A 25,579-nucleotide genomic window follows, 5' to 3' on the forward strand; every position below is an offset into this window, starting at 1 on the left:
CTGATCTTTCCGTTTTACTGCTTAAAACCAACTCCTTCTCTTCAGCTTGATGACATGGTCAATTAATCTGTTTATATTAAATCAAACCACATGGGACCATTATAGACCCACTTCATCTTAGCAGATGACACACAAATATTTAATATTTTCATTGATCAAGACGTGAATCTGTTCTCTGATTGCAAAAGTTTATCAAATCAAGTTAAAATCGTACATGCAACAGAACATGCGTGAATTAAACTTCTCATATTTCTGAGAATATTTACACTCCAGTGAGATTTGTGTGTTTGTTATTTGTTTAGATTGTGAGCAAGTTAGGATTAGTGGTAGGCCTAATGACTGTGTTTGTGCCAATTTGTATCTTCGGCATACCGGCTGTTGCTCACATAAACATCATTAATTAACATTTACTACTTCGGTAGGTGATTTTTTTTATCGTTTAGTTGAGTTGAATTTTTTATTCTTTGGCTCTAGAATTTTTTTCTAGAAAGTTTCTTTAACGGGGTTGAGTTGTTTTGGTGCTACCACCTATTCGGCTCTGTAGGTCTTTTTTGGGCTTAAGCTGTTCTGCACCTGGCTGTGGGAATTTGTGTGTGTTTATGAATTATGTTCATATTTTTTTTTTTGTTACTGTTTCATTGAAATAAGGTTAGCCTTTATTCCAGTTTATGTAAATGGTAGCTAATTGTTTTGTCTGTGTGCTTTGTTATCTATAGGTGCAGAGTGTTTTGAGCAGCCATGCTAGCTTCCTTGTGTTGTGTTGATGGTGGTCTCTTTTCCTCACCAAGTGCCATGCTTTTCACCTACATTCAACTTTAGGGTTTGTAGAGTGCATGTATGCTGGAGTGGTGTTGAGTTTCTCGGGCCCAGTGCTGTTATAGCCAGACCACTCTTTCCTCATTGGGAAACTTTTGCCCTGTAGTATTTGTTTTTAATTTGTTCCTCTGACCATTGATCGATTGATGCTGCCTGTGGACTGCGGTTTAGATTTTGTCACTTGGCCAAATCCAGATTTTTTTTTAATTATAGTTGTGTTTGTATAAAGTATTTCTATTTTTGGTATTGGAACCCACCTCTCTAGCTTTTTATATGCGCGTCAGTCTGCAGTTGTTCGCGGTATCCCATGTGCAGGCAGCTTGCACTCTCTCTATTCTCCCTTCCCTGAGATGATTGGTGGAGTCACCAGGCACTCAGCACGTGACCTCTACTGTAAGCTTTCTCCATCTTTTATATTCTTCCATTAATTTGGTCTTCCAGTTGCTTCCATTTTTTTCTTTTAAGTTATAGTGCGGTCTTTTTCCATATCACCACAGTAGCTAGTGCAGTTAGCTTGTGCTGCTAATCTGAGACTATATGAAGCTAGTCCAAATCTCAGCATGTAACAAGAATATAAGATAAATTATTTCACTGATTAGTGTGTAATTTAATTTCTTAGCATTAGAAGTTTTATATAGTTACCCACAAGCAACAACAGTAGTGGCCACTACACGCCATAAGAGAGATAAACTACAAGTGACATAAGCAACTTGTCACTTTCTTGTGTGACTGTAGGGTTAGGAACAGAGATCAGAGAACAGAGCTCAGGATGATTCAGGTCCAGCAGATGAGAGGAGCCACAGTGGAGGAATTAATCAGGATAAAATTAAAAAAAAATTTTATTTTCAATAATTTGGGGAATGGATTACATAAACGTATACAATACAATATAAGCAACTCTGGATTTCATTCATTCCAAAAACAGAAATACTTTTTCCATCACCACCACCAGAAGCTAACATACAAATCAAAAAAACAATTTTGAATTAGTCTATAATAACAAGAAAAGTTTAAAAAAAATTAAATGTGATATGTGAGAAATGAGTTCAGACAATGGGGACAACACTATAGCTGCCGATTCCACACTGATTCTTGTTTCGCAGCATTCGTATGTAGCCCCCCTCTCCCCAATCAGCACCCCAACTGAAAAGAGAGAGAGAGAGAGAGAGAGAGAGAGAGAGAAGGATTTTAGCAATGATTTCATTACCAATCTTTGTTAGATAAAAACCTTTCTAACAATAACACAAATTAATTGTGCAAGAGTACAACAGTGAAAGTGTGTGTGTGTGTGTGTGTGTGTGTGTGTGTGTGTTTAACCTGTTTTTGACGAGCCAGTACTGCTGCCCTTCTTCTTTTCCATATCCGACCACCAGAACAGCATGATTCAATGTGTTATTATGGCAAGTGAAATTATAAATACCTAACACACACACACACACACACACACACACACACACACACATTAATCAGATTGAACAGATGTTACTAAGTGAATAGAGATATAAATAAGAGGCATGCTATTTTTTTTAAAGAAAGCTAGGCAGAAATGTTCACAGGGCATCTGTTTGAGACCTTCTATTTGAGATCCTGAAAAAAAAAATCATGCAAGGTTTTTATTTTTTATGCAGGTGAGAACGAGCGGTCAAATACGAAGCTCTCAGGACAAATGGAGACCGTGTTCTTTAAGATGAACATCTGCGTGAGGCATTTGCAGCAAAATTAGATTAATACTTTGTTTATATTTTTGGAAATATAAATAAATGAAATAGGAGGGGCAGGTACATGTAATAACTGTGTGATTCATAAAAACAGTCCTGCACACATCTCAAGTTCAGACCGATTATGAACTGGAGTGATGTAGCGGAGTTTGAGGAACTGTCAAAGCTAGAATTCACACACCATGCCAAACAGAGTTTACAACTTAAACAAACTAGCTAACCAGCCGGGCATGGACATGCATTTCATTACCTAAACACTGTTCAGAACACTACTCTTCATTATCGGATATGATGACCCAGTTGCTGCAAGAAAGGTCTTAATTGTTCAACTGTCAAAAAAATTTGTTGGACAAAAATACTCTATCAGATAATACTACTGATATTACTACTACTACAAAAATACTAACAATATGGTGGAATTTTTACATTTGAGCTGAACGTAATCTGTTTAATATAAATACGATTCAAAACTTCTGTTCACACAACGAATTTTAAAAATAAAAAAAAGAAATTCTAAAATTCTCATATGAGACATGAGGCTTTACAGATATAAAATGCACATATGATTATAAACAATTGACAATTAATGGACAAACACACCAAGCTGATAATGTAGTGTGTGTGTGTGTGTGTGGCTCACCTTTACTGTAATGGTGAAATGTGTCCTCATCCGCATTAATTCCCACTGCCACCGGTCCAGTGTTAGCCACTACCTTCTGCAGCTCAAACTCACTTTTAAGAACCCGGAAACCAGAACAGCGTCCAGGTTTAGGATGCCTACGGCACAACCCGACCTACACGATGAAACAGTAAAGTGACATCATTATATGAGTGAATATTCTTTTAAATGAAAATAATAAAAAACTGCATACATAAACTGTAGATAATGAAGTGCTTGGCATGGTGGTTCTGAGAAAAAAAAAAAAACAACCTAAGTTGGACAAATTGGACATCAAAAGGCACCTACACTTTTATCTACGCATGTGTGGGTCACTATCATATTATTCAGTTAACTGTGTGGAGAACACATTAAAGTCTTGGGGTGGGGTGGTGTTGGGGGCGGTGTTGGGGGCGGTGTTGGGGGCGGTGTTGGGGGCGGTGTTGGGGGCGGTGTTGACTTCAACGGGGGTGAAGGCCAAGTTTTTTGTGTTTTCGTTTGCTTTACATTTTATGATAAGAGCAACTTGCTCCCAAAACGTAGTGAAAAAAAATACATTTTCAATTGCGTTTGTTTTTCTTATTATTTAAACAGTAATTGTGTTTATAATTTATTATAAGATTTAATATTACTTAAAAAACTTTTAAGCTTTTTTTAACTTTAATTGATTTGACTTGTGAGTGAGGGGAAAGAAAGTGTTCAGTCAATTCAATTTTATTTGTACAGCGCTTTTAACAGTGGACATTATCACAAAGCAGCTTTACAGAAATAAATACATTCATAAATTGTAAATGTTTGAAATTATCCCTAATGGAGAAGCCAGAGACAGCAGTGGTGAGGAAAAACTCCCTGAGCCGATATGAGGAAGAAACCTTGAGAGGAACCAGACTCAAAAGGGAACCCATCCTCATCTGGGTGACACCCGGATAGTGCGATTATAAATCATTCCCTTCTATAAATGTGTGAAGGCTGCATTAAAGTCTGGGGGTTGGGGTGAGGGTGGTGTTGATGTGGTCTTCGTGTGGACTTCAACAAAGTGTTTACTCACAGCAATAATAATAGTAAAACTAATAATAATAGGAAATTGCTATTAAAAGTGATGAAAAAAAACAAACACATTTTCTATTTAAAAACACAAATTGTCAGAATACTAATAAAATAAACATGTAAAATTAATAAACACCATGGATGGAGTTTAATAAACACCATGCAGTTAACACGCCTCTTTGGTGTTTCATGGAGATCTGCCAGGAGCCTTGGACAGGGATTTTGGTCCCTTTTTAAAAAAACTGAATCTGAGGAGTTGTTACAATTATAGGAAATTTAAACTCCTCAGCTTCCCCAGAAAAGTCTGCTAGAGTTCTGGAGAGGAGACATCATCCAGGCCATGGAACAGCAGACAGGACATTTACTCTTGCACAGCTTTGTGAGGTGGGTATGCTAATCCTGTCTACATGTGCTTTGTGGATTTGGAAAGGGACTATGATTGTGATGACCCTAACTATGTACTCCTAAACTTTTATATTCACGCACTTCTTGTGCACAATTAGCTAATAATGAATCAGTTACTGCCTGGTAAATAAGACACACCACCTGTATATTACAACCCCTGGCAAAAATTATGGAATCACCACACTTAGAGGATGTTCACCCAGCTTTTTTACTTTATAGCAAACAAACAAATCACAGATCTGACACAAAAAAGGTTTTGTTCAATAGCTTAACATTCTGGTTTGTGAAATATACATAAAAAAAATTCAAGGACATTTTTTTATTAATGGCATGTCTTTTTCCAAATCAAGTAGAGGAAAAAATTATGGAATCATCAACAAAAAAACACAATTAATACTTTGTTGCTCCTCCTCTGGCTTTTATTCTTTGAGGCATAGACCTCACTAATGAAAAACAATATTCCCCATCAATCTGGTTCCAACTTTCTCGAATAGCAGTTGACAGATCAGCTTTGCAGGGTGGAGCCTTAACATGGACCAGTTTTTTTTTACTTTCCACCATAAATTTTCAGTTGGATTGAGATCCGGACTGTTTGCTGGCCATGTCACTGAGTTGATATGCCTTTCCTGAAAAAAAGCTTTAAAACTGTTTGCTCTGTGGCGAGATGCATTGTCATCCTGAAAAATTATTTCATCATCACCAAACCTATTTTCTTTGGATGGAATGAGAAAAGTGTCCAAAATTTCACTGTACAACTGTGCATTGACTGCTGAGGTAATGACTGCCATCTCCCCTGGTCCTTTACCTGACATGCAACCCAATATCATAAAGGAGTTGGGAAATTTGATTGTTTTCTTCAGGCAGTCATCTTTATATGTTTCGTTAGAACAGCACCAGACAAAAGTTCCAGCATCGTCTCCTTGGCCAATGCAGATTCGTGATTCATCACTGAATTTCACTTTCAGCCAATCATCCACACTCCATGATTGCTTCTCCTTAGCCCACTGTAACCTTGTTTTCTTCTGTTTTGGTGTTAGTGCTGGTTTTCTTTTGGCTTTTCTATATATAAATCTCATTTCATTCAGCCGGTTTCTTACAGTTCTTTCACAAACATTGACTCCTGTTTCCGCCCATTTGTTTTTCATTTGTTTTGTTGTGCATTTTCTATTTTCAAGGCATAGTGCTTTGCGTTTTCTATCCTGATGCTTTGACATCTTCCTTAGTCTGCCTGTATATCTACCTTTCATAACCTTCCCATTAAGTTTATACTTGCAACAAATTTTAGACACAGCTGACTGGGAGCAACCAACCTCTTTGGCCAAACTCCACATTGAAATTCCTTGTTGAAGGAGTTTTATAATCCTTTCCATTGTTTCAACTGACAACTCTCTCATTGGAGCCATGTTTCCTTTCAATTAGCCAAGTCCAACAGCCCAGTAAAGTGTGTAAGCACTCCCTTTTAACTGCTGACTTATTAGCATTTTTAGACTTGTCCCAGTATTTGTTTTAGAAATGGAAATTAAAAATTGATTCCATAATTTTTTCCTCTACTTGATTTGGAAAAAGACATGCCATTAATAATAAAAAATGTCCTTGAATTTTTTTATGTATATTTCACAAACCAGAATGTTAAGCTATTGAACAAAACCTTTTTTGTGTCAGATCTGTGATTTGTTTGTTTGCTATAAAGTAAAAAAGCTGGGTGAACATCCTCTAAATGTGGTGATTCCATAATTATTGCCAGGGGTTGTATATAATGAGTGATATAATGATTTGGCAGAAGTAAGGTAGAAAGTAGATAAATGATTGAACATAGGAATCTATAAAATAGCAAAAAGAAAAAAGTACCTTTTCTTCATAAGGGTAGTCAGCATCAGTGCTGATTCCATTGTGGTTTATAATGTAATTAAAGGCATTAGTCATGAGTCCTCCAAGGCAGCCATGGTTTCCCTCCGTACTACTGCAGTCTATCAGGTTCTGAACACTCAGAGGAACAAGCGGACTCTTCTTTTTCATCATTTGAGCTTCTAAAGCTCCAACAGCACTGAACGCCCAGCATGCATTGCAATCACCCTACATACAGCCAAACACAAACACACGAAGTGAAGATACACTATATGGACAAAAGTATTGGGACACTCATATGTGCTTGTTGAACATGCCATTCCAGATTTATTCCCCTGTGTTTGCTGTTATAATGAGCTCCACTCTTCTGGGAAGCTTTCCACTAGATGTTGGAGCGTGGCTGTGGGGATTTGTGTTCATTCAGCTACAAGAGCATTAGTGAGGTCAGGCGCTGATGTTGGGATGTCGAGGAGGTCTGGGGTTCAGTCGGTGTTCCAGTTCATCCCAAAGGTGTTCAGTGGGGTTGAGGTCAGGGCTCTGTGCAGGACACTCGAGTTCTTCCACTCCAACCTTCACACACCATGTCTTCATGGAGCTCGCTTTGTGCACAGGGGCATTGTCATGCTGAAATGGATTTGGACTAGACCACAAAGTGTCCACAAACTTTTGACCATATAGTTTATGTGTGAAGTGAAATAGCATGTTTTTTTTTTTTACACAAAACAGAAAAGCACATACAATATTTGTTACTGTATTCATTGAAAAGCTCCTAACATACTGTACACATATATACCTGGTTCTGCACAGGGCTGACAAATCCATCATCAGTCCAGTTCACACTGGGAGGGAGGGAGAAATCACTCAGAAAGGTGAAATTCTCATTAGCATCCTGAGGAGAAAAATTCTCCACCCTCAGACCATTCAGTTTAGCACTGACTTCTTCTGTTGTCTACGCACACACACACACACACACAAAATGGTGAAATGCAAAGCGAGAAAGAAGGTTTTTTTCCCCATATATAACCCAATGGGCATCATAAAGAAACACAAGCACACTGGATCATACCATGTCTGAAAGGTGATTGATCCCAATGGTAAAGGTGTGTTGTCCTGCTGCAGCTTCTTCATTGTGCTTCATCACTTTAAAAACATTCTGCTCCCAAACTGCTCTCCTGTATGCTTCCTCACTCTGACACACACACACACACACACACACACACACACATATCCACAAAACTGTGTCACTGAACATGGAATAACACTAATAAGTTACTTCACTCATGTGGGATGCAACTTTTATTATTTTTCTCCGTAAAGTCCAGTCTTGGACTTGACTCTGGTCTCAAGTTACTTCCTGTATTGGCTTGGACTTGTCTCTGACTTGCCTGCATTTGTTCTCTGATAAATAAATATGGTTCTCTCAATAATTATGGATAACAGAAAATATCATGGTGGAGTGCAGAAAAAAAAAAACCTGTGGTAAGTAGCTTTGACCTGGATATTGCAAGGTGGATTTTTCAGTGACTGCAATAAAAGCTGATGACATAACTTCTAAAAGGTAAGGACCTACCTTTGTATTATTTTGTAGAAATTTAATTTACACTAGCTTTATCATATCTTCCGCTCCATGAAACACATTGCTATGTTGGTGGCACTGTGTCTCTTATACTGCTGTAAATTTATTTCATATTCACACATCTCTGATATTTCTGGTTGAAAGCACACAAACAGAATGCCAAACTAATATAAAACTTCATGTAATATGGTGGCGCACTCTGCACTGGGGATGAACCCAGACCTCCTTGTATGAGAGACCTGAGCAAACTGAGCGTGCCACCAACCAGTACTTAATAGCAAGTGCAGAGCAAATAGAGAAGAAAAAAAATTACAAATTAAAGATGAAATCAAATTTAAATTGAAAAGGGGAGCTACACACAAAATGTCTGAGGCCTGACACAAAAAAAACAAAAAACAGAAGAGCTTGGGAAAATGAAAACCAAGGAGGAACTAAAAGCATAAACTTAATCAGGAGGCATTCAATCTTAAATTAATTGTAAACATAAGAATGCCAGGGGGAAAAACCTCTGACCACTCACTACAGGGAGCTAACCAGAAAACAAAAAGCTTTTCTGTTTTGTTTTTTTAAACAACAAGGAACATAAGAGGATCGCCTGGTTGACAAGTTAAGGTAGCACAGAGAAAAGGCTAGAGTATAGCACTAGTTTTAAAACACCCAAAATACTGACCAAGTCTTTTGCCAGGACTCTGAAACAAAGTCTGAGCGCATGAGAGCCTGTATGCTGCTCTTAAGTAGTCAAGTGAACAGGTGTGGCTCCTTGGTCCTGATTATTTCAGAGCTGTCCTGTGCCTCCCTCTGGTGGCCAAAGGCGGTCTAGCTGATGACGCATACCCAGACTGGGCTGTTATACTACATGATTTGAATGTGACATTAAAGGGAGAACTAACTCCATCCATTTAATCAATTCAGGAAACTCCTGTTTTGGAGTTAACATCTCCCAAGCATCTGTGTTGCTGAAATGTTAGAGACCTTCAGTAAAGTGTGGCAGAAAAGAAATATACAAAACATATGACTTTAACAGCTGCCTGATTTCAGTAGGGTCTTATTGCGTAGGAGCTATTAATGCAAACCACTCCAACTTACTAAACAGCTGCACACACAAACACACATTTTATTTTTAAAATGTTTTATTTAAAAAAGAAAAAGATAAAAAAAAATTTCAACTTAAACACCTGCGTAGTGTGAATCTGAATACTGAGAACTTTAAGCACGTAAATATTGACATTTCTTTTGCACAAACTGTAGGTTAATAACTCTTAAATGTGACATTTCAAATCATAAGGATTTTAGTATCTGTTAAATCATTTAAAACTCTCAAAAGTGCTGCTTCAGTTCTGAAGTGTTAATAGCTTCTTGTTTTAATTGTGTATTGTAGTGTTATGCATTTCATATAATTTTACAATACAATTTTATAAAACTATTTTTATTTATGTTAAATTAATATTTAATGTGTGTGTTCTCACCACACTGCTGTAGTTTTTACTGAATTCAGTTTTCCAGGATTTCCAGTAGCTGTCTAGATTCATATCACAGCAAACCTGAGAGAGCAGCAGAGCCAGAACCAAGACACGCATCATTGTACCTGTTAACAGAAACTGAAATTAACAAAAGAACAGTAACGTTTATTATTCTGTTTTTTTCTTATGCTCATAGTCTGAATATCATTATAGATGTACATAAACATTATATGGCCAAAAGTATGTGGATATCACACCCATATGTGGTTCTTCCCCAAAGTCTTGGCACAAAGTTGGAAGCACACAGTTGTGTAGAATGTCTTTGTCACGTCTACCATGGACATTTACAATCTACCCCCAGACCACCAGAGGGCACCCTCACTCATGTTTTTGAACTTTTGTTGTCTGGCTGATTTCCTATGCTCGCCTGAGTTGTATTTCCCCTGATTAGTTTCCCTACTTAAGCTCTGTGTTTTCTCTCCTCAGCTGGTTGGTGTTTGTTTTTCTTAGAAGTCTGTATCCCTGATATGTATCTTCCTGTTGTAGGCTTGTCTTGATTATGCTTGGTTTTGCTAGTTCTTGGTTCTTTTCATGCTTTTTAGTTATTTGTTTTTTATTCAATAAAGCTTACTTGCACTTGCATCCCCTTTGCTGGATTTGTTACAGTCTTTGTATGCTGTAACATTACAATTTCCCTTCACTGGAACTAAGAGGACCAAACCTGTTCCAGCATGACAATCCCCCTGTGCACAAAGCGAGCTCCATGAAGACATGGTGTGTGAAGGTTGGAGTGGAAGAACTCGAGTGTCCTGCACAGAGCCCTGACCTCAACCCCACTGAACACCTTTGGGATGAACTGGAACACCAACTGCACCCCAGATCTCCTCGACATCCCAACATCAGCGCCTGATCTCACTAATGTTCTTGTAGCTGAATGAACACAAATCCCCACAGCCATGCTCCAACATCAAGCCTTCTCAGAAGCCTTCGCAGAATAGTGGAGCTTATTATAACTGGAATAAATCTGGAATGGGATGTTCAATAAACACAAATGAATGTCCTTAGATAACTTTAGGGATTATCTAAGGAATCATTGAGGAAGTATAGGCTGCATATGGTCCATCATCTGAACACGCTGCTGTCATTGGAATAGAGCTGAGGCAGAGGGTCCATAAGGCAGGTGAGCCACTCCATGTGCTAAGAGATGACATTTACAAGAAGGTCTCCATTGTGTATGCAGATCGCTCTGAGCGGGAACAGGACTCCCATGCCATGGGGGATGCTGATATTGTGCAATGGCTTTTGGAGGAGCGCCCATGTACACTGGCCCGTGCCTACAAGATTGCACACAGGTATGAAACCATCAACCCCTGGGTGCAGGCAAAAATACTCAAGAATGGAATTCAAACCTCACCCGGCAAAGTACAAAAGGGAGGGAAAAATAAATTGGGAAGAAAGTGCATCTCACAACTGCCAAGGCATCAGTCATATGAGTCGGAACTGTCCTTCACCCAGGCTTAGCCTGCAGCGTGTCGCTCCAGCGCTACACCAGGCTTCAGAAATCCAACGTGCCTCCACAGTTCTCAGAGTCAAGGGGAGTGGTCCTGTGATGTGTATCCACACACTGTTGTATCACATGGAAGTATGTGGTCTTCTAGACAGTGGGGCCAGAAGGAGTGTGTTGCCCCGGCAATGCTATGAGACCATTAAGGCAGATGTAAGACCCCCACTCAAGCTATTTACCATACAGGCTCTGCAAGGAATAAGCCCTATAAATTTTGATGTCCTTGGGGAAGTTGACCCTCCAATACAAGTCAGAACCCATACAGTCAGTGTAAATTTCATCGTGGCAGATGTAGCCGAGGGCACTGAAGCCATCTTGGGGCATCCATTCTTGGAACAAACAGATCTTTTTTTTTGGACCTTCGGCAGCCACAAAATTGTGTTGTCCGGTGAGCAGATACTGTACTTCAACCTGAGGAACAAACCCCAAGTACATGTGGTTCGGATTGCACGCACAGCTGTCCTTCAGGCGGGATGTGAATACATCATGCTAGACAATGCACATTTCCGGGAGCAGGTGCAGGGCAATGTGCTGTTGAGCCCAACTAAAGATTTCATGGAGAAGTACCAGGTGATGGTGGCATGGATTGTAATTGATTTCAGGCCACCTCCCCAGAACTATCCTCTTCAGACCCACTCCCTGCTGTCATCCCAAGTCATCTTAAGTCCCTGGATGCAGAGAGTACGACAGAGCTGGAAGATACAGAACAGTGTGAGCTAGCAGAATTGCTTAATGCCTACAGTGATGTTTTCTCTACTACTTGGCGTAGAATGGCCTTTGAGAAATGTGCAGATGAAAAGATTCTGCAAAATCTCAATGCTGGTTTAGCCTCCTCAAGCAATAGCAGCTGGGTATCATCCATCGTAATGGTGAAAAAGAAAGACCAGACATACCAACTGTGCGTGGACTACAGGGTTCTGAATGAGCGCACTATCAAGGATGCTTACCCGCTTCCACGACTTCAGGACACCCTGGATACCCTGTCTATGGTGAAATGTTTCGGCACATTAGACCTAGCCTTGGTTGCTGCAGCAGGAAGGGCTGTTCGAATGGAACGCGATGCCGTTCGGCCTCTGCAATGGACTGGCAACGTTCCAGCACTTAATGGCTCATATCTTGGCTGGAATGCAGTGGGAGATCTGCCAGGTCTATCTAGATGGCATCATTGTGCAGGGGAAAGATGTGAAAGAAATGCTTCAGCGACTAGCATGAGTGTTTGAAGCCAACCTAAAACTGAAACCCACCAAGTGTTGTCTCTTCCGCTGCCATGTGGCCTATCTGGGCCACATCGTCTCAGAGCGGGGTATCACCACCAACCCCCAGAAAGTGCGGAAGATTCGAGAGTGGCCACAGCCCACAAGTGTTAACGAGGTCCGGCAACTTGTAGGTCTTGGCTCATACTACAGACGATTTGCAAAAACTTTGCTTCAGTTGTCAAACCCCTTCACAACCTCCTAAGGAAACATGCTCGATTCCACTGGACTCTGGAGAGTCAGAAGGCCATCGACAAGCTACTGCCCCTATTCTTGGCTACCCTATGGACAGTGGTGGTCTCATTCTTGATACAGACGCCAGCATCTTTGGGATCGGAACTGTGTTGTCCCTAATGGAGTGAGTGGAACACGTACTGGCATAAGTAAGTCGGAGTTTGACACCTACCAAACAGAATTGCTGTACCACTTGACGAGAACTGCTGGCCATGGTGGAGTTCACCACATGGTTCCGTCAATACTTGTTGGGGAAACCTTTCATAGTGCTCATGGACCATAACAGTATAGCAAACATAACACACACATACAACACCTGTTCCTGCATGTTTTCCCATGCCATTTTTTCTTCACACTGCCTGCTGCACAGAATTATGGGATACATACGACAGACAAGGAACCATAGATACCACCTTCATCAAGCAGAGTTATGGTGGACGTTCCTGTAGAAAAGTGTACAGCTGACCTACAGTGGAGGAATTGCACGAAGAAATCGCAGTAATGCGGGTTTTGCCTTCTCTCTCTCTCTCTGTCTTCTTTTAAATAGTCTAAGAATTCTGTTCCTCCAATTCACATTCCAAACACTATCCAGTGTTTCGCCAAGTCTGAAAGCCCAGTTGTGGTGGAGGTTTGTGTGAGATTAACTAAAAGTTAACTCAACTAGTAGCAAAACACAGAAACAGGAGAAGCTCTACCAGGTCCATCAGGTACACACACACTGCCTTGCTCTCTCCACAAACTATCCAATAATTCATATATTCATGTTCAGAATGACACATGACATATGACTGTCTGTCTTTCTTCTTTTGGCTCCTGGCCTGTGTGTAGTTTGGTATCTTTGAGCCAGCATGAGATTAGAAGAAAAACTAGCAGAGTGAGATTAGATAGTGATATGTGATGTGCAACCCATGAAAGTACTCAACCATGAACAGGAAACTGATGCTATCATGGGCACAGATTCACCCACATTAGACAGTTGAAGATAAAAAAAAAATCACCTGGTCTTTTTCCAGTCTTCAACAGTTCAGTTTGTGTGAGCCTGTGCCTATGATAGCCTCAGACTCCTGTTCTTGGCTGACAGGAATGGAACCCAATGTGATCTTCTACTGTTGTAGCCCATCCACCTCAAGGTTCGAAATGTTGTGCATCTGAGATGCTTTTCTGCTCACCACAGTTGAGGCATTTCCACCCACAGAACTGTCACTCACTCAGTGTTTTTTGTTTTTCCCACAATTCTCTGTAAACTCTAGACTCTGTGTAAACTCAGTTGTGTGTGAAAATCCCAGGAGATCAGCAGTTTCTGAAATACTTAAATCAACAACTATGCCATGGTTAAAATCACAGAGATCACACTTTTTCTTCATTCTGACGTTTGATGTGAACATTACCTGAAGCTCTTGACCTGTATCTGCTTGATTTTATGCATTGTGCTGCTGCCATCTGATTGGCTGATTAGATAACTGCATGAATGTGCAGGTGTACAGGTGTTCCTAATAAAGTGGATGGTAAGTATATATATATATATATATATATATATATATATATATATATATATATATATATATATATATATATATATATCAAAATACATTTAACTTCTTTCTTTACCATCTGCTTCACTGTTTGTTTTTCCACTTAGAGTAGTCAACATCCCCACAGCACAACACAACAAGACTCTGGAAACCCTACTGTTTATTATATTATACTGTTCTTTCAAATAGACATACAGACAGGTAGAGAGACAGACAAACAGAAAGTGAGGCAGCGAGACAAACAGATGTTGAGGCAGAGAGACAGACGGTGAGGCAGAGAGACAGACGGTGGGACAGAGAAACAGACGGTGGGACAGAGAGGCAGATGTTGAGGCAGAGAGACAGACAGTGAGAGATGCAGAGAGACAGACGGTGAGACAGAGAAACAGATGGTGAGGCAGAGAGGCAGATGGTGAGGTAGAGAGACAGACAGAGAGGCAGATGGTGAGGCAGAGAGACAGACAGAGAGGCAGATGGTGAGGCAGAGAGACAGACAGTGAGGCAGAGAGACAGACAGAGAGGCAGATGGTGAGGCAGAGAGACAGACAGAGAGGCAGATGGTGAGGCAGAGAGACAGACAGTGAGGCAGAGAGACAGACAGAGAGGCAGATGGTGAGGCAGAGAGACAGACAGTGAGGCAGAGAGACAGACAGAGAGGCAGATGGTGAGGCAGAGAGACAGACAGTGAGGCAGAGAGACAGATGGTGAGGAAGAGAGGCAGACGGTGAGGCAGAGAGGCAGATGGTGAGGCAGAGAGACAGACGGTGAGGCAGATGGTGAGGCAGAGAGACAGACGGTGAGGCAGATGGTGAGGCAGAGAGACAGAAGGTGAGGCAGAGAGACAGACGGTGAGGCAGATGGTGAGGCAGAGAGACAGACGGTGAGGCAGATGGTGAGGCAGAGAGACAGACGGTGAGGCAGATGGTGAGGCAGAGAGACAGAAGGTGAGGCAGAGAGACAGTCACAAAGACAGACAGGATGTGTATATTATATTAATCAGTATTTTAACTTGAATTTGATCCAAACTATAAATCTGCAGAACTTTCTTACCTGATCTTCAGTTTTCTGTCCACTCGGTGTGTGTGTGTGTGTGTGTGTGTGTGTGTGTGTACTCTGCTGACTGGTAGATGGTGAAATCACACAGGTGTGTCAGGTAAATCCAGTCTCTGAGTATCAGATTGTAGTCTGATATTGAACGTCACGTGGTTTTCTAAGAAAAAAATACAAAAACAAAAAGCTTTAAATAAAGGAGGAAGCTTTTATAAATAAAAAAACGACACCCCCTTTCTTTTACCAGGGAATACAGTATATTATTAAAGTTCTGTGTGAATGTGAGTGAAAATTTAATATGTTTATGGTCCATAAGTAAACAACTTGCTTGTTTTTCGCAAAATATTTGAATGTATTAAAATATTTTAAAAATATTTATTTCTACCACAGTAAATGTTTAGAAGATTTTTCTTTTGTCAAAGCTAATATGATACAAAATCCTACATTTTTTATTATGTTCTTTAAAAAATTGTTCATAAATTATTAATGCTGCTCAAAATTAAAACCCAGAAGTGATAAAAAATTTCTTTGGTAATACTCCTCTTGCATCTATCTGATTGGCTCATTTGTTTCCCGTCTCTCTGATTGGACCGTGAAGTAGCAAACTCTAAATAGGAAATAAAAACGATGAACATTGAGTAAAAAACAACTAATTTACGGGACAAGCTGAGGAAAGGAAACTTGCTAACATTAGCTGGTTTAAACAAAATAGCTGTATGTTAGTTAACTTCTTTATGCCATTAATATTACTTAGTAATTAATATTTTATTTATTATATTAATGTATTTGTATAATATTTCAATTCTTGTTTTTCACCACCTGGTTTCTGAAAAAAGACTAAATATTGAAAACTGTTGTGCTTTCTTTTTTTTGCTGTCACCTGAGTTTATTTGTTTGTTTATAGAAGTAGGTGAGGATCATTCCAGAGCCTGGTCACGTTTGGTTTTGGAACGTGAACGTGGTACTGAAAGGAATAATTGACTTGATGATTGAAGAGATTTTGGGGCAGCGTACAGACTAAGGAGATCACATATGTATGGTGGAGCAAGCCCATGCAAAGCTTTAAAAATTAATAATAAAATTTTAAACTCAGTGCAGAAATTGACTGGCAGCCAGTGTAGAGAGGAAAGCGCAGGAGTGATGCGCTCACGCTTCCTGGTGCCAGTCAAAAGTCTGGCCGCTGCATTTTGCACCATTTGCAGGCGATCTAGAGCGGTCTTAGCCAACCCCAAATAAAGGGAATTACAGTAGTCCAACCCTGATGTTATAAATGCGTGAATAACAGTTTCCAGATCCTGATTAGATAGCATCTTCTTGATTTTAGCAATTGTTCTCAACTGAAAGAAGCTGCTCATGACAACAGCAATAATCTGCTCATCAAAACACAATGAAGGATCTAGAATAACACCAAGGTTTTTGATGCAATCACGCACATTGGAAGACAGCGTACCTAACTGATTAACAATACCAGCAGATGAGACTGGTGGACCAAAGATAATTATCACTTTTATCACTGTTCAGCTGCAAAAAATTCATGTCCATCCAGCATTTAATGTCACCGAGACAATCAAATAGATTTTGCACCGAACAGCTGTTTGTACTAACAGGAAAATACAGCTGCGTGTTGTCAGGATAACAACGATATGATAAGTTATACTTGTGGACAATATAGCCAAGGCAAGCATATATATAGAACAAATAGAAGAGGTCCCAAAATGGAACCTTGGGGAACACCATAAGATATCTGTGCATGTGGTGAGAAACTATTCCCTATATTAACTGAAAAGTTTCTTCCCTTAATATAAAAGGCAACACAGATCCCTGAAATCCAACGACATGATTCAGTCTTTTCAAAAGGATCTCATGGTCCACTGTGTCAAAAGCTGCACTTAGGTCAAGCAGGATTAAAAGACAGCAGGAGCCAGAGTCAAGAGAGAGTAAAATATCGTTGGTGACCTTTAAGAAAGCAGATTCAGTACTGTGGAGTTCTCTGAAACCAGACTGAAATGTATCAGAAATGTTGAAACTACTCAAGTACAAAAAGATCTGAGAATAAACAACTTTTCCAACACTTTTGAAATAAAAGAGCTTGGAGATCGGCCTGTAATTATTCAGATCATGTTGATCAAGATTATGCCTTTTCAACAGTGGCTGAACCACAGCATGTTTAAGCGTGGCTGGTAAAATTCAATTTTCTAGGGAGCTATTAATAATAGCAGTAACAACCGCACTTAAAGCTGGGAAAGCCTCTTTAAAAATATCTGAAGGTAGAACATCTGTAGGACAGTTTGTAGACTTCATATTTGAAACAATGTCAAAAAGTTGTGAAGGTGAGACAAGGTGAAACTGAGATAAATGGCTCCCATAACACAGCGTCTCTAACAGAACAGAACTATGAGATGGTATGTTAGATCTGATGTCCTCAACTTTCTGGATGAAATGATTTAAAAATCAATCTCCCCGGGCGGTGGAACTCTCTAAAGGGCCACTAGGGGTAGGACTTAAAAAAAAGCATTAATTTTACTAAAGTGTACCTTAGGCCTTTGTGCATTTTGTGCAATTAAATTTGACATGTATCTAAACTGTGCTTCCTTAACAGAGTTCTGATACTGCCTAAGACACTCCCTAAGAGTTTCATAAGATATCTGCAATTTATCTTTGTTCCATTTACGCTCAGCGCGTCTACACTCCTGTCTGAGGGCACAAATACACCCGTCTAGCCAGGGCTGAGCTTTATGCATCACTTTGGACCTTTGTAACCTAAAGGGAGCAAGTAAGTCCAAGGTAGTTATGCACGTACTGTTAAAAAGATCAACCAGATCATCAGGGTTGACACAAATGGATAAAACTTCAACAGCATTTGGCACTTGGGAAGATATGTAGACATCATTGAAAACCCTGGCAGTGGAGGAATTAATATGTTTAGAATAGCATGGAGGGTGATAGGATTTGAACAATTGACATGATAGCACAGATTCAAAAACAACTGGACAATGATATAATAGCAACATCACCTATTTCAAGGTTTGCCACAGAAAAAACAAATGATAGCACCAAATCAAGAGTATGACCCTTCTGATGTGTAGGTCCAGAGACAGACTGAACAAGATTAAAGTTAAAATCACCCATAACCAGAAGTCTAACAGTGCATGACACCACAGATGACAAAAAGTCCGAAAATTCCCGGATGAAGTCCTGTGGTCTGTAGACCAGTGCACATAGCAAGGGAGTAGAGAAATCAACCTTGAAAAGCTGCACCTCAAAGCTTGAAAATTCATCAGTAGGCTACAGTCAAAACAGTTCCTGAAAATTGTTGCTATTCCACCTCCACGACCTGCAGTTCTTGGTGTCACAACCCGGCTCAAGGATTATGACTAAAAAGAGGGAAGCAGGGATTTAATAAAAATATGATAACAAATTTATTTAACAAACGAAATAGTGCTGGAACACAAATGCTGGCAAAAAAAAAATAACAAAAGGGAGACGCACAGGAGAGAAAAACTCCCCACACACACACACACACACCCCAACAGGGGAAAGGTGGGAAGCTTTTATAATGAGGAAAGACTCCGGGCCCAGGTGTCCTCCATCCGCACTCGGACTGCAGCCCCGCCCCACTGAAACACAAATAAATAAAACCAACACAGCAGGCAGGTATGCAGTCCGTCACACCCCCCTCATAAGAACGGGGTCCCAAAGGGAAACCCGGCAACAACCAACAACTCACAACACACACACCACTCAAAACTAAATTCAAAACAATTATCCCCATTACAAACATTCAAACAGCCCACTTCCCTTGTTTGAAGGAAGAAACTACTTAACCTTATCCATCACTGTTCCAACCCTCAACATCTCCCATTCCTGCTTCTGGTTCAGCAACCGGTGCACCTAGGAAGCAATTTAAGAACCCAGAAGAGGCAGAATACACAGAGGACAAAAACAGTGCGCTCTAGACAGCACACCTCCTTCACAACCATATAGGGGCCTGCAAACTTCGCCTGAAACGGAGAGCTAACCACGGGAAACAGAGCCAATACCTGGTTACCCGGGCTAAACGTACGTCGCTCAGCACACCAGTCATACCACGATTTCATTTTCTCCTGAGACCAATTTTTCTTTCACTAGCATCCCAGCTGTAAAAAGGAGATGTCGAAACCTGTTAACAAAATCTGTCAGGTTTTCAGGAGGTTCAACATCCTTCCAATTATCTGCCAATGCTCCCAACGGACCACGCACTTTATGCGCAAACACGAGCTCATTTGGGGAAAACCCCAAGCTTTCTTGCATAACTTCTCTGCAAGCATTAACCAGGGAAGACCTTCTTCCCAGTCCTTACCCAGCTCAGTGCAATAAACTCGAAACAGGGATTTCAACGTTTGGTGGAAGCGTTCTAACGCCCCTTGGCTCTGAGCATATATAGGCTGAGGCTTGGACATGACGGATACAAAGTTGTTTTAAAACCTGACCGAACATATGAGAGGAGAAATTCAATCCTTGATCTGATTGAACGACCTTTGGAAAACCAAAGATTGAAATAAACTGGGAGAGTGCACGAACCACAGACCTAGTAGTTATAGTGCGCAAGGGATATGCCGCCGGATAACGGGTGCTCTGACACATTACATTACTTAGCAGATAGTTTGCACCAGATTTCGATCTAGGTAAAGGACCTACACAGTCAACTATAAGATGTTCAAAAGGCTGACTCACTGCAGAAATAGGAAATAACGGAGCAGGCTTTAACGTTTGGTTCGGTTTACCTGTAAGTTGACATGTTTGACAAGTTTTAATATAAGCGGACACGTCCTTTTTAACACGAGGCCAAAAGAAATGCCTCAACACTCTGTCATACGTTTTATTAATGCCCCAGTGACCAGATTCATTATGCGCCACCTTCAGAACTGCATCATGAAATTTTGATGGCAGCACAATCTGAAAAACAGGGTTCCCAAGGGCTTTACATTTATGATCCACTCATTTTCTCACTAACAGTGTGTTCTGGAGAAAATATCCACTGGCACTATCCTCTATCTCAGTGTCAGGTTTAACCAGTTGAAACAACTCAGATAAAGAGGAATCCGCCTGTTGCTCCAAGACCATCTCACTGTGAGATACAGACAAAGGGAAATCAGACAAAGGCAAGGAAAAATTTTCTAAAGGTTTATCCGTACTAGATGGTGTAGCAGGATCCGCAACAGTTTTTTTGCGCGACAGAGGGCAGTGGTAGCTCAGTGGTTAAGATGTTGGGCTACTGATTGGAAGGTCATGAGTTCAATCCCCAGCACTGCCAAGCTGCCACTGCTGGGGCCTTGAGCAAGGCCCTTAATCCTCAACTGCGCAGTTGTATAAAAGTTGTATAAATGTAAGTTGCTCTGGATAAGGGCTTCTGCCAAATGCCATAATTGTAAATGTATAGTGCACGTTACTGCACAGGCAGTAAAAACTTCAGGAAAATCCCGCTTGCTTTCATCCAGGTCCTGAGCTAACAAAAGATTTTGCTCCACAGACGGCGAAACATCAGACCAAACCCGATCACCTGCTAGTTTATTACCAAGAATAACAGCCACTCCTTCAATCAGCAATGCCGGACACACAGCCAGTGCAGCTTCGCCCTGAAACAAGTCACAGTCAAGCATCACTTTATGCAACCGCACATGCAAAACATTCACCCCATCCCCCGAACTGGCACTAAACTACCCAATTCGCACTCCCAGGAAAAGGGCAACACACCAGCCAGAATAAAGGAATCAAATGCTCCAGTGTCCCTCAAAATTTTAAAGGCACTTTTGTATCACTGCCTACTAAAGACACAAACCCTGTTCTAACAAAAGGTTGGTAAGATTCCAACACTGCAGAGTAAGAGTTTCTAATTTGTACAGAAGAGCCCACATCAGACGCACGTACAGGCACTACTAAACCCGAACCTTTAACCGTCAGACGTCCAATGACCTCGTTTATGGCAATGTTGACAAAATCTATCCGAGTCACGTGAACCATTACCTCTATTTTCAGACTGGAATCCTTTACTCTGGCGCGCAAAAACGTCATCAGACACGTTGGTACTTGGCCTACTGTAACTTGACTGGTACTTCTATTGATTAAAAATGTGTCTGTGCGTTAACGCATAATCGTCTGCAAGCATTGCAGCATTAGTTGCTGTCTGTGCTTTTTGCTCACGAACATAAACTGCAACACGATTGGGAGCAGAATTTTTAAATTGTTCCAAAACAATTAAGTTGCACAACCGTCAAAGTCACTGACCTCAGCAGCAGAACACCAAGGTGAAAACCGCATTTGTAAATCCCACGCAAACTCAAGAAGATTCTGCTTTTCGCTTTTCCTCCAGGTTCTAAATTGCTGCCTATAAAATTCTGGCACATGTTCGTAGGCTTTTAGCACTACTGCCTTCACTTTGGATAACCCCGACTATCCTCCACAGTTAAAGAGGAAGACGCTTCCTGTGCTTTACCTGTTACTACAGTCTGGAGCATCAGCGCGCGGGCCGCATCCGGCCAATTACACGCGTCGGCAATGCGATCAAAAAGTACAGAAAAAGAATCTGGATCTTTTCCGCAAATTTTCGGCACCAGCTGCAGATTTCCTACAATATCAAAACCCACAAAAGAAGCTGACTGCATACACTCCTATCCCAGCTGCGGCACCTTCTCTATCCGTTTCAAGGCTATGTTCAAAATCGACCCTAGCCTGCATTGGCTCCTGTCCTGTTTTCTCCACTGCTAAATCCCTGTCCATTTCGGCCTCCAGTTTAAACCTTTCATGTTCAATTCGCATCATAAAGTAACTCTCTTTGCTGCTGAAATGTTGAATTTGAAGTCGACATAGAAAGTAAAGGTAATGAAACAGGCGATTCTTCTGCCAAAATGTTCCTTTCAATTAAATTACTTCTCAGAATAGCTTTTCGTCGTTCTTTAAGCGTATTATTGCTGACATCAATATTATAAAGTTCAGCTATTTTAAGAAGCTGCTCTTTTGTGCAGAGATCCAGCAATTCTTCCGACGGAGACGCTATAAATTCCTCAACTGTAGGCTTTTAACCGTGTGCGTGAAATCTCAGCAAAAACAGTTGCAATCAAGTTACTGCATCAGCTATACCACAAAGATAAACAAAATAAGGTGCGCCTCTCCAACTACCTCAACCTCAACCTCAACCTCCCTACATAAACCCAACCCTAATCTTCATGCGGCTACTGATGGTGGTTCCATTACGCACAAAACCCGTTGGGAAGGAAAAGACAACTGCTCTGTCCACTTTCACCGCAACACTACATACACAAACCAGGAGAAACCCAAAGGGGTACCGCCACTAAACCTCACAGAGAAGCACCTTATTAAAAAACAAGTTTAATTTAAAATACTTACTTCCCTAGATTTTCACACCCATCGGTCAAAAATCACGTTCACGCAATCAATCACCGCGCAAACTTCCTTAACAACCTACATGTACACCACCCGGTCCAAAATCCACCGGCGTGTGACGTCACTCCAGCGACACTTCATTCACCAACATTGTCTCGCAAACGCACGACTTAATACGCAGCACATAAACGAACCAAAAACAAACGGACGAGCCCCCATTTGTCACAACTCGGCTCAAGGATTATGACAAAAAAGAGGGAAGCAGGGATTTAATCAAAATATAACAAATTTATTTAACAAGCGAAATAGTGCTGGAACACAAATGCTTGCAAAAAAAAATAACAAAAGAGAGACGCAGGGGATGTCATGCTTACCAGTGGTTCATAGATTGTGGTAAACCCTTTGTATTTACTGTGGTGAAGATTTCTCATACGCCAACCTCCTGGAGGATGTTCTTTATCTGGCCTGCTGTTGTGAAGAGGTTATTCTCCACCAGGGAAAAATTATTCTGTCATCCACCACAGTGTTCTGTGGTTTTCCGGTGCCTTTTGGAGTTCTTGAGCTGACCAGTGTGTTCTTTCATTTTAGGAATGTGCCAATTTATTCTACACATAATATCTGTGGTATCTCTCTGATGGGTCTTAGCCTAATGGCTTTTTGGACTTTCTGTTGAGACTTAACAGCAATAAATCCCAAATGCAAATGCAACACTTTAAATTAATTAATTAATCAAATTAACTCTAGATCTTTTATCTGCTTACTTGTGAGTAAAAACACACACCTGGCTATGGAACAGCTGTGCAGGTAATTGTCCAATTACTTGTTGTCCCTTAAAAAGGGGGTAGGGGACATATAAAAAGGGCTGTAAGTCGTACACTGTTCATCTTATTTGGATCAAATTAAAGTTGAAAGTCTGCACAGTGCATATTCATCATTTCGTTTAAGCTCCAATGTACTGTGGTCGACAGCTACAATTGGTGGATCTTACTGTATATAGCAGGAGAAGGGCTGTAGTAAAAGTCCCTATTTTCTACTGGCATTTTCATTTTGGGAACCCAATAGTAGAATTAAAAGTTAGGGGTTATTGGTGGCTGGTGTCATGATGTACAGCTAGAGGTCATTGCTTAATTATATAGGATTTTAGGTCTTACTGTTATGCAGCATTGCTAAGAGGGACTCACCCATTTATGGGATTGGAATAAGCACATTTATAATTGTGGTTTTGCCTGTAGTACTGAGGATAGAACAGGCAAAATGTAATGTTTTCAGCAGAGGAGTGAGTAAGTAAGGTGAAGTTATTTTTTAAATACACATAAATTGTTTCACACCATGATCACTGCTGACAGATAGAGAGGTACTGAGAAGTGCTTCATAGTCCTTACACTGAACTGATGCCTCTAAACTCTCTTACTGAATGACCCTTTGGTAGTTCTTTACAGGATGAAGTTTTTTCTAGTGAAACTCATGCCGAAGAATGATTGATTGACTTTTCTGGGAACTCTACATGGATGCCTACCCCGCCCTCTGGATTTAGGGGTCTGTCATTTCTCTCAAGTAAGCTGAATTGTAGTTCACCCCAGATTTGAAAAATGAGGTGGAAAAGGCAGCTTCAATCATGCTCATGGTCCTAGTATGAGAGGATGCCCTTTGGGTTGTACAATGGCCCATCAAGCTCAGATTCACAAGTTCACTGAAGGTGATTTAGAAGTGAATTAATCTTTCCCACAGTTACATGATCATTCATGATAATAAAATAATGGTTATATATTGTAATATCTAGAAAACAATAATGTGGTCAATGATCTTAAAGGCAGTATGTTCAGGTAACCAGAGTCAACTCACCTTTAAAGTTCACTAACAAGTCTCAGTAATACAGTAATATTTGTACTATTTCTATTGTTTTAGGATAATAATGAAGACATTGAGATTAGGAGCTTCTTCAGGTTTCTGCAGGTATCAGGCAATATCATTGATAATGGCCTGACTGGATAGCTGTGTTTCTCTTTTCTATACTGAGTTGAGAAACAACTAATCTTAAACTCAAAAAGAACACAGACTGGATCATGCTTAGAGAGGCCGCTAAATATGACCATGTCACAGATTTGGAGAAACACACAGCATCAGTGACTGGCTACAACAGCAAGTGCGTACATGATGGGAGTTCAAGAACATCACCACAAGTGGAAATCGGAAGCCGTGGATGTTTTTGTCAAAGTGGGTTAAAAGATGACGTATACACTGAAAAAACAGTAGCAAAGTTAAAATTAAAACAGTCTGGGGGTTTTTCAGTGTTATGAAAGCATTGTTGTCAGTAGTTCTTGTTTTGTGTTGGCTCTAAGGCCTAGAGCTATTGTGTTATGAAATGTTTGAAAATATCAAGTGTTTCTGTAATGTTTCCTTAGTTCACCCTTGTAGTTTTATAAATTGTAACTCAAAAGGGAACTCATCCTCATCTGGGTGACACTGGACAGTGTGACTAGAAACAATTTCTCTTCTATAACTGTACTATATTATATATATAACTGTACTATACTATATAGTCAAAAAGTGCTAAGTGAGTATGAACATAATTAGAGTTTTAACTTTAAGTCTATCGCATCAAACTCGAGCATTGGATTAAATATTATAATTTTACACTTAGTCCTACACCCTCTTTGTGTTTCTCAGTCACTCATTTCTCCCGAATCCAACACTTCAACTACGAGAACTGACTGTCCACGTCTAATATAATATTCCACAGCATGACATGCACCGCTGTTACGAGATAATCAACGTTATTGGCTTCATCTGTGAGTGACTTAATGTTTGGGCTCATCGGTGAATATGTTCACCAGGTTTTTGTGGTTAAATACAGTTTTTCTCTTTTTTTTTCAATATTGGCACATGATTAAAATTGTTTCATAGCTATCAATTATTTTTAATAGCTATCAATCAAGAGAGGTCTGTTATTAAATACTTATTTAATCACTAAATTACTTTACAGAAAACTCACCTAAACTGTAGAACTTTATCCTGAACTCCATAAGATTTGTGTAGTTAGC

General features: G+C 40.3%; 1 protein-coding gene across 5 annotated transcripts; it reads right to left on the bottom strand.

Moving 5' to 3' along the window:
• Positions 1-1,637: 1,637 nt before the first annotated feature.
• LOC113525243 (cathepsin S) lies at positions 1,638-25,551 on the bottom strand. Of its 5 annotated transcripts, none has more exons than XM_034307669.2 (9): positions 25,531-25,551; positions 15,159-15,318; positions 9,532-9,650; positions 7,556-7,678; positions 7,283-7,438; positions 6,493-6,717; positions 3,175-3,328; positions 2,134-2,236; positions 1,638-1,959 (listed from the first exon to the last, which is right to left on the bottom strand). In XM_034307669.2, exons 3-9 carry the CDS (start codon positions 9,643-9,645, stop codon positions 1,863-1,865), a joined length of 972 nt encoding a protein of 323 aa, XP_034163560.2. In that variant the 5' UTR covers positions 9,646-9,650; positions 15,159-15,318; positions 25,531-25,551; the 3' UTR covers positions 1,638-1,862. The 5 variants fall into 5 exon arrangements, with proteins under 5 accessions (XP_034163560.2, XP_053092889.1, XP_034163558.2 ...); XM_053236914.1 differs by lacking the exon at positions 25,531-25,551 and adding an exon at positions 22,542-23,217 and having other exon boundaries at positions 9,532-9,663; XM_034307667.2 differs by lacking the exon at positions 25,531-25,551 and adding an exon at positions 22,542-22,969.
• Positions 25,552-25,579: the final 28 nt, after the last annotated feature.

Source organism: Pangasianodon hypophthalmus, chromosome 9 (assembly GCF_027358585.1).
Source record: "Pangasianodon hypophthalmus isolate fPanHyp1 chromosome 9, fPanHyp1.pri, whole genome shotgun sequence".
Lineage (NCBI taxonomy): Eukaryota > Metazoa > Chordata > Actinopteri > Siluriformes > Pangasiidae > Pangasianodon > Pangasianodon hypophthalmus.

Bases quoted from the DNA above. Each gene is read 5' to 3' on its own strand.
- LOC113525243 (XM_034307669.2), bottom strand. From the start codon at position 9,645: ATGATGCGTGTCTTGGTTCTGGCTCTGCTGCTCTCTCAGGTTTGCTGT. The intron at 3,329-6,492 runs GTACTTTTTTCT...TTCATCGTGTAG, and splicing joins ACTACCCTTATGAAGAAAAG to GTCGGGTTGTGCCGTAGGCA. The intron at 1,960-2,133 runs GTTAAACACACA...CTCTCTTTTCAG, and splicing joins TACTGGCTCGTCAAAAACAG to TTGGGGTGCTGATTGGGGAG.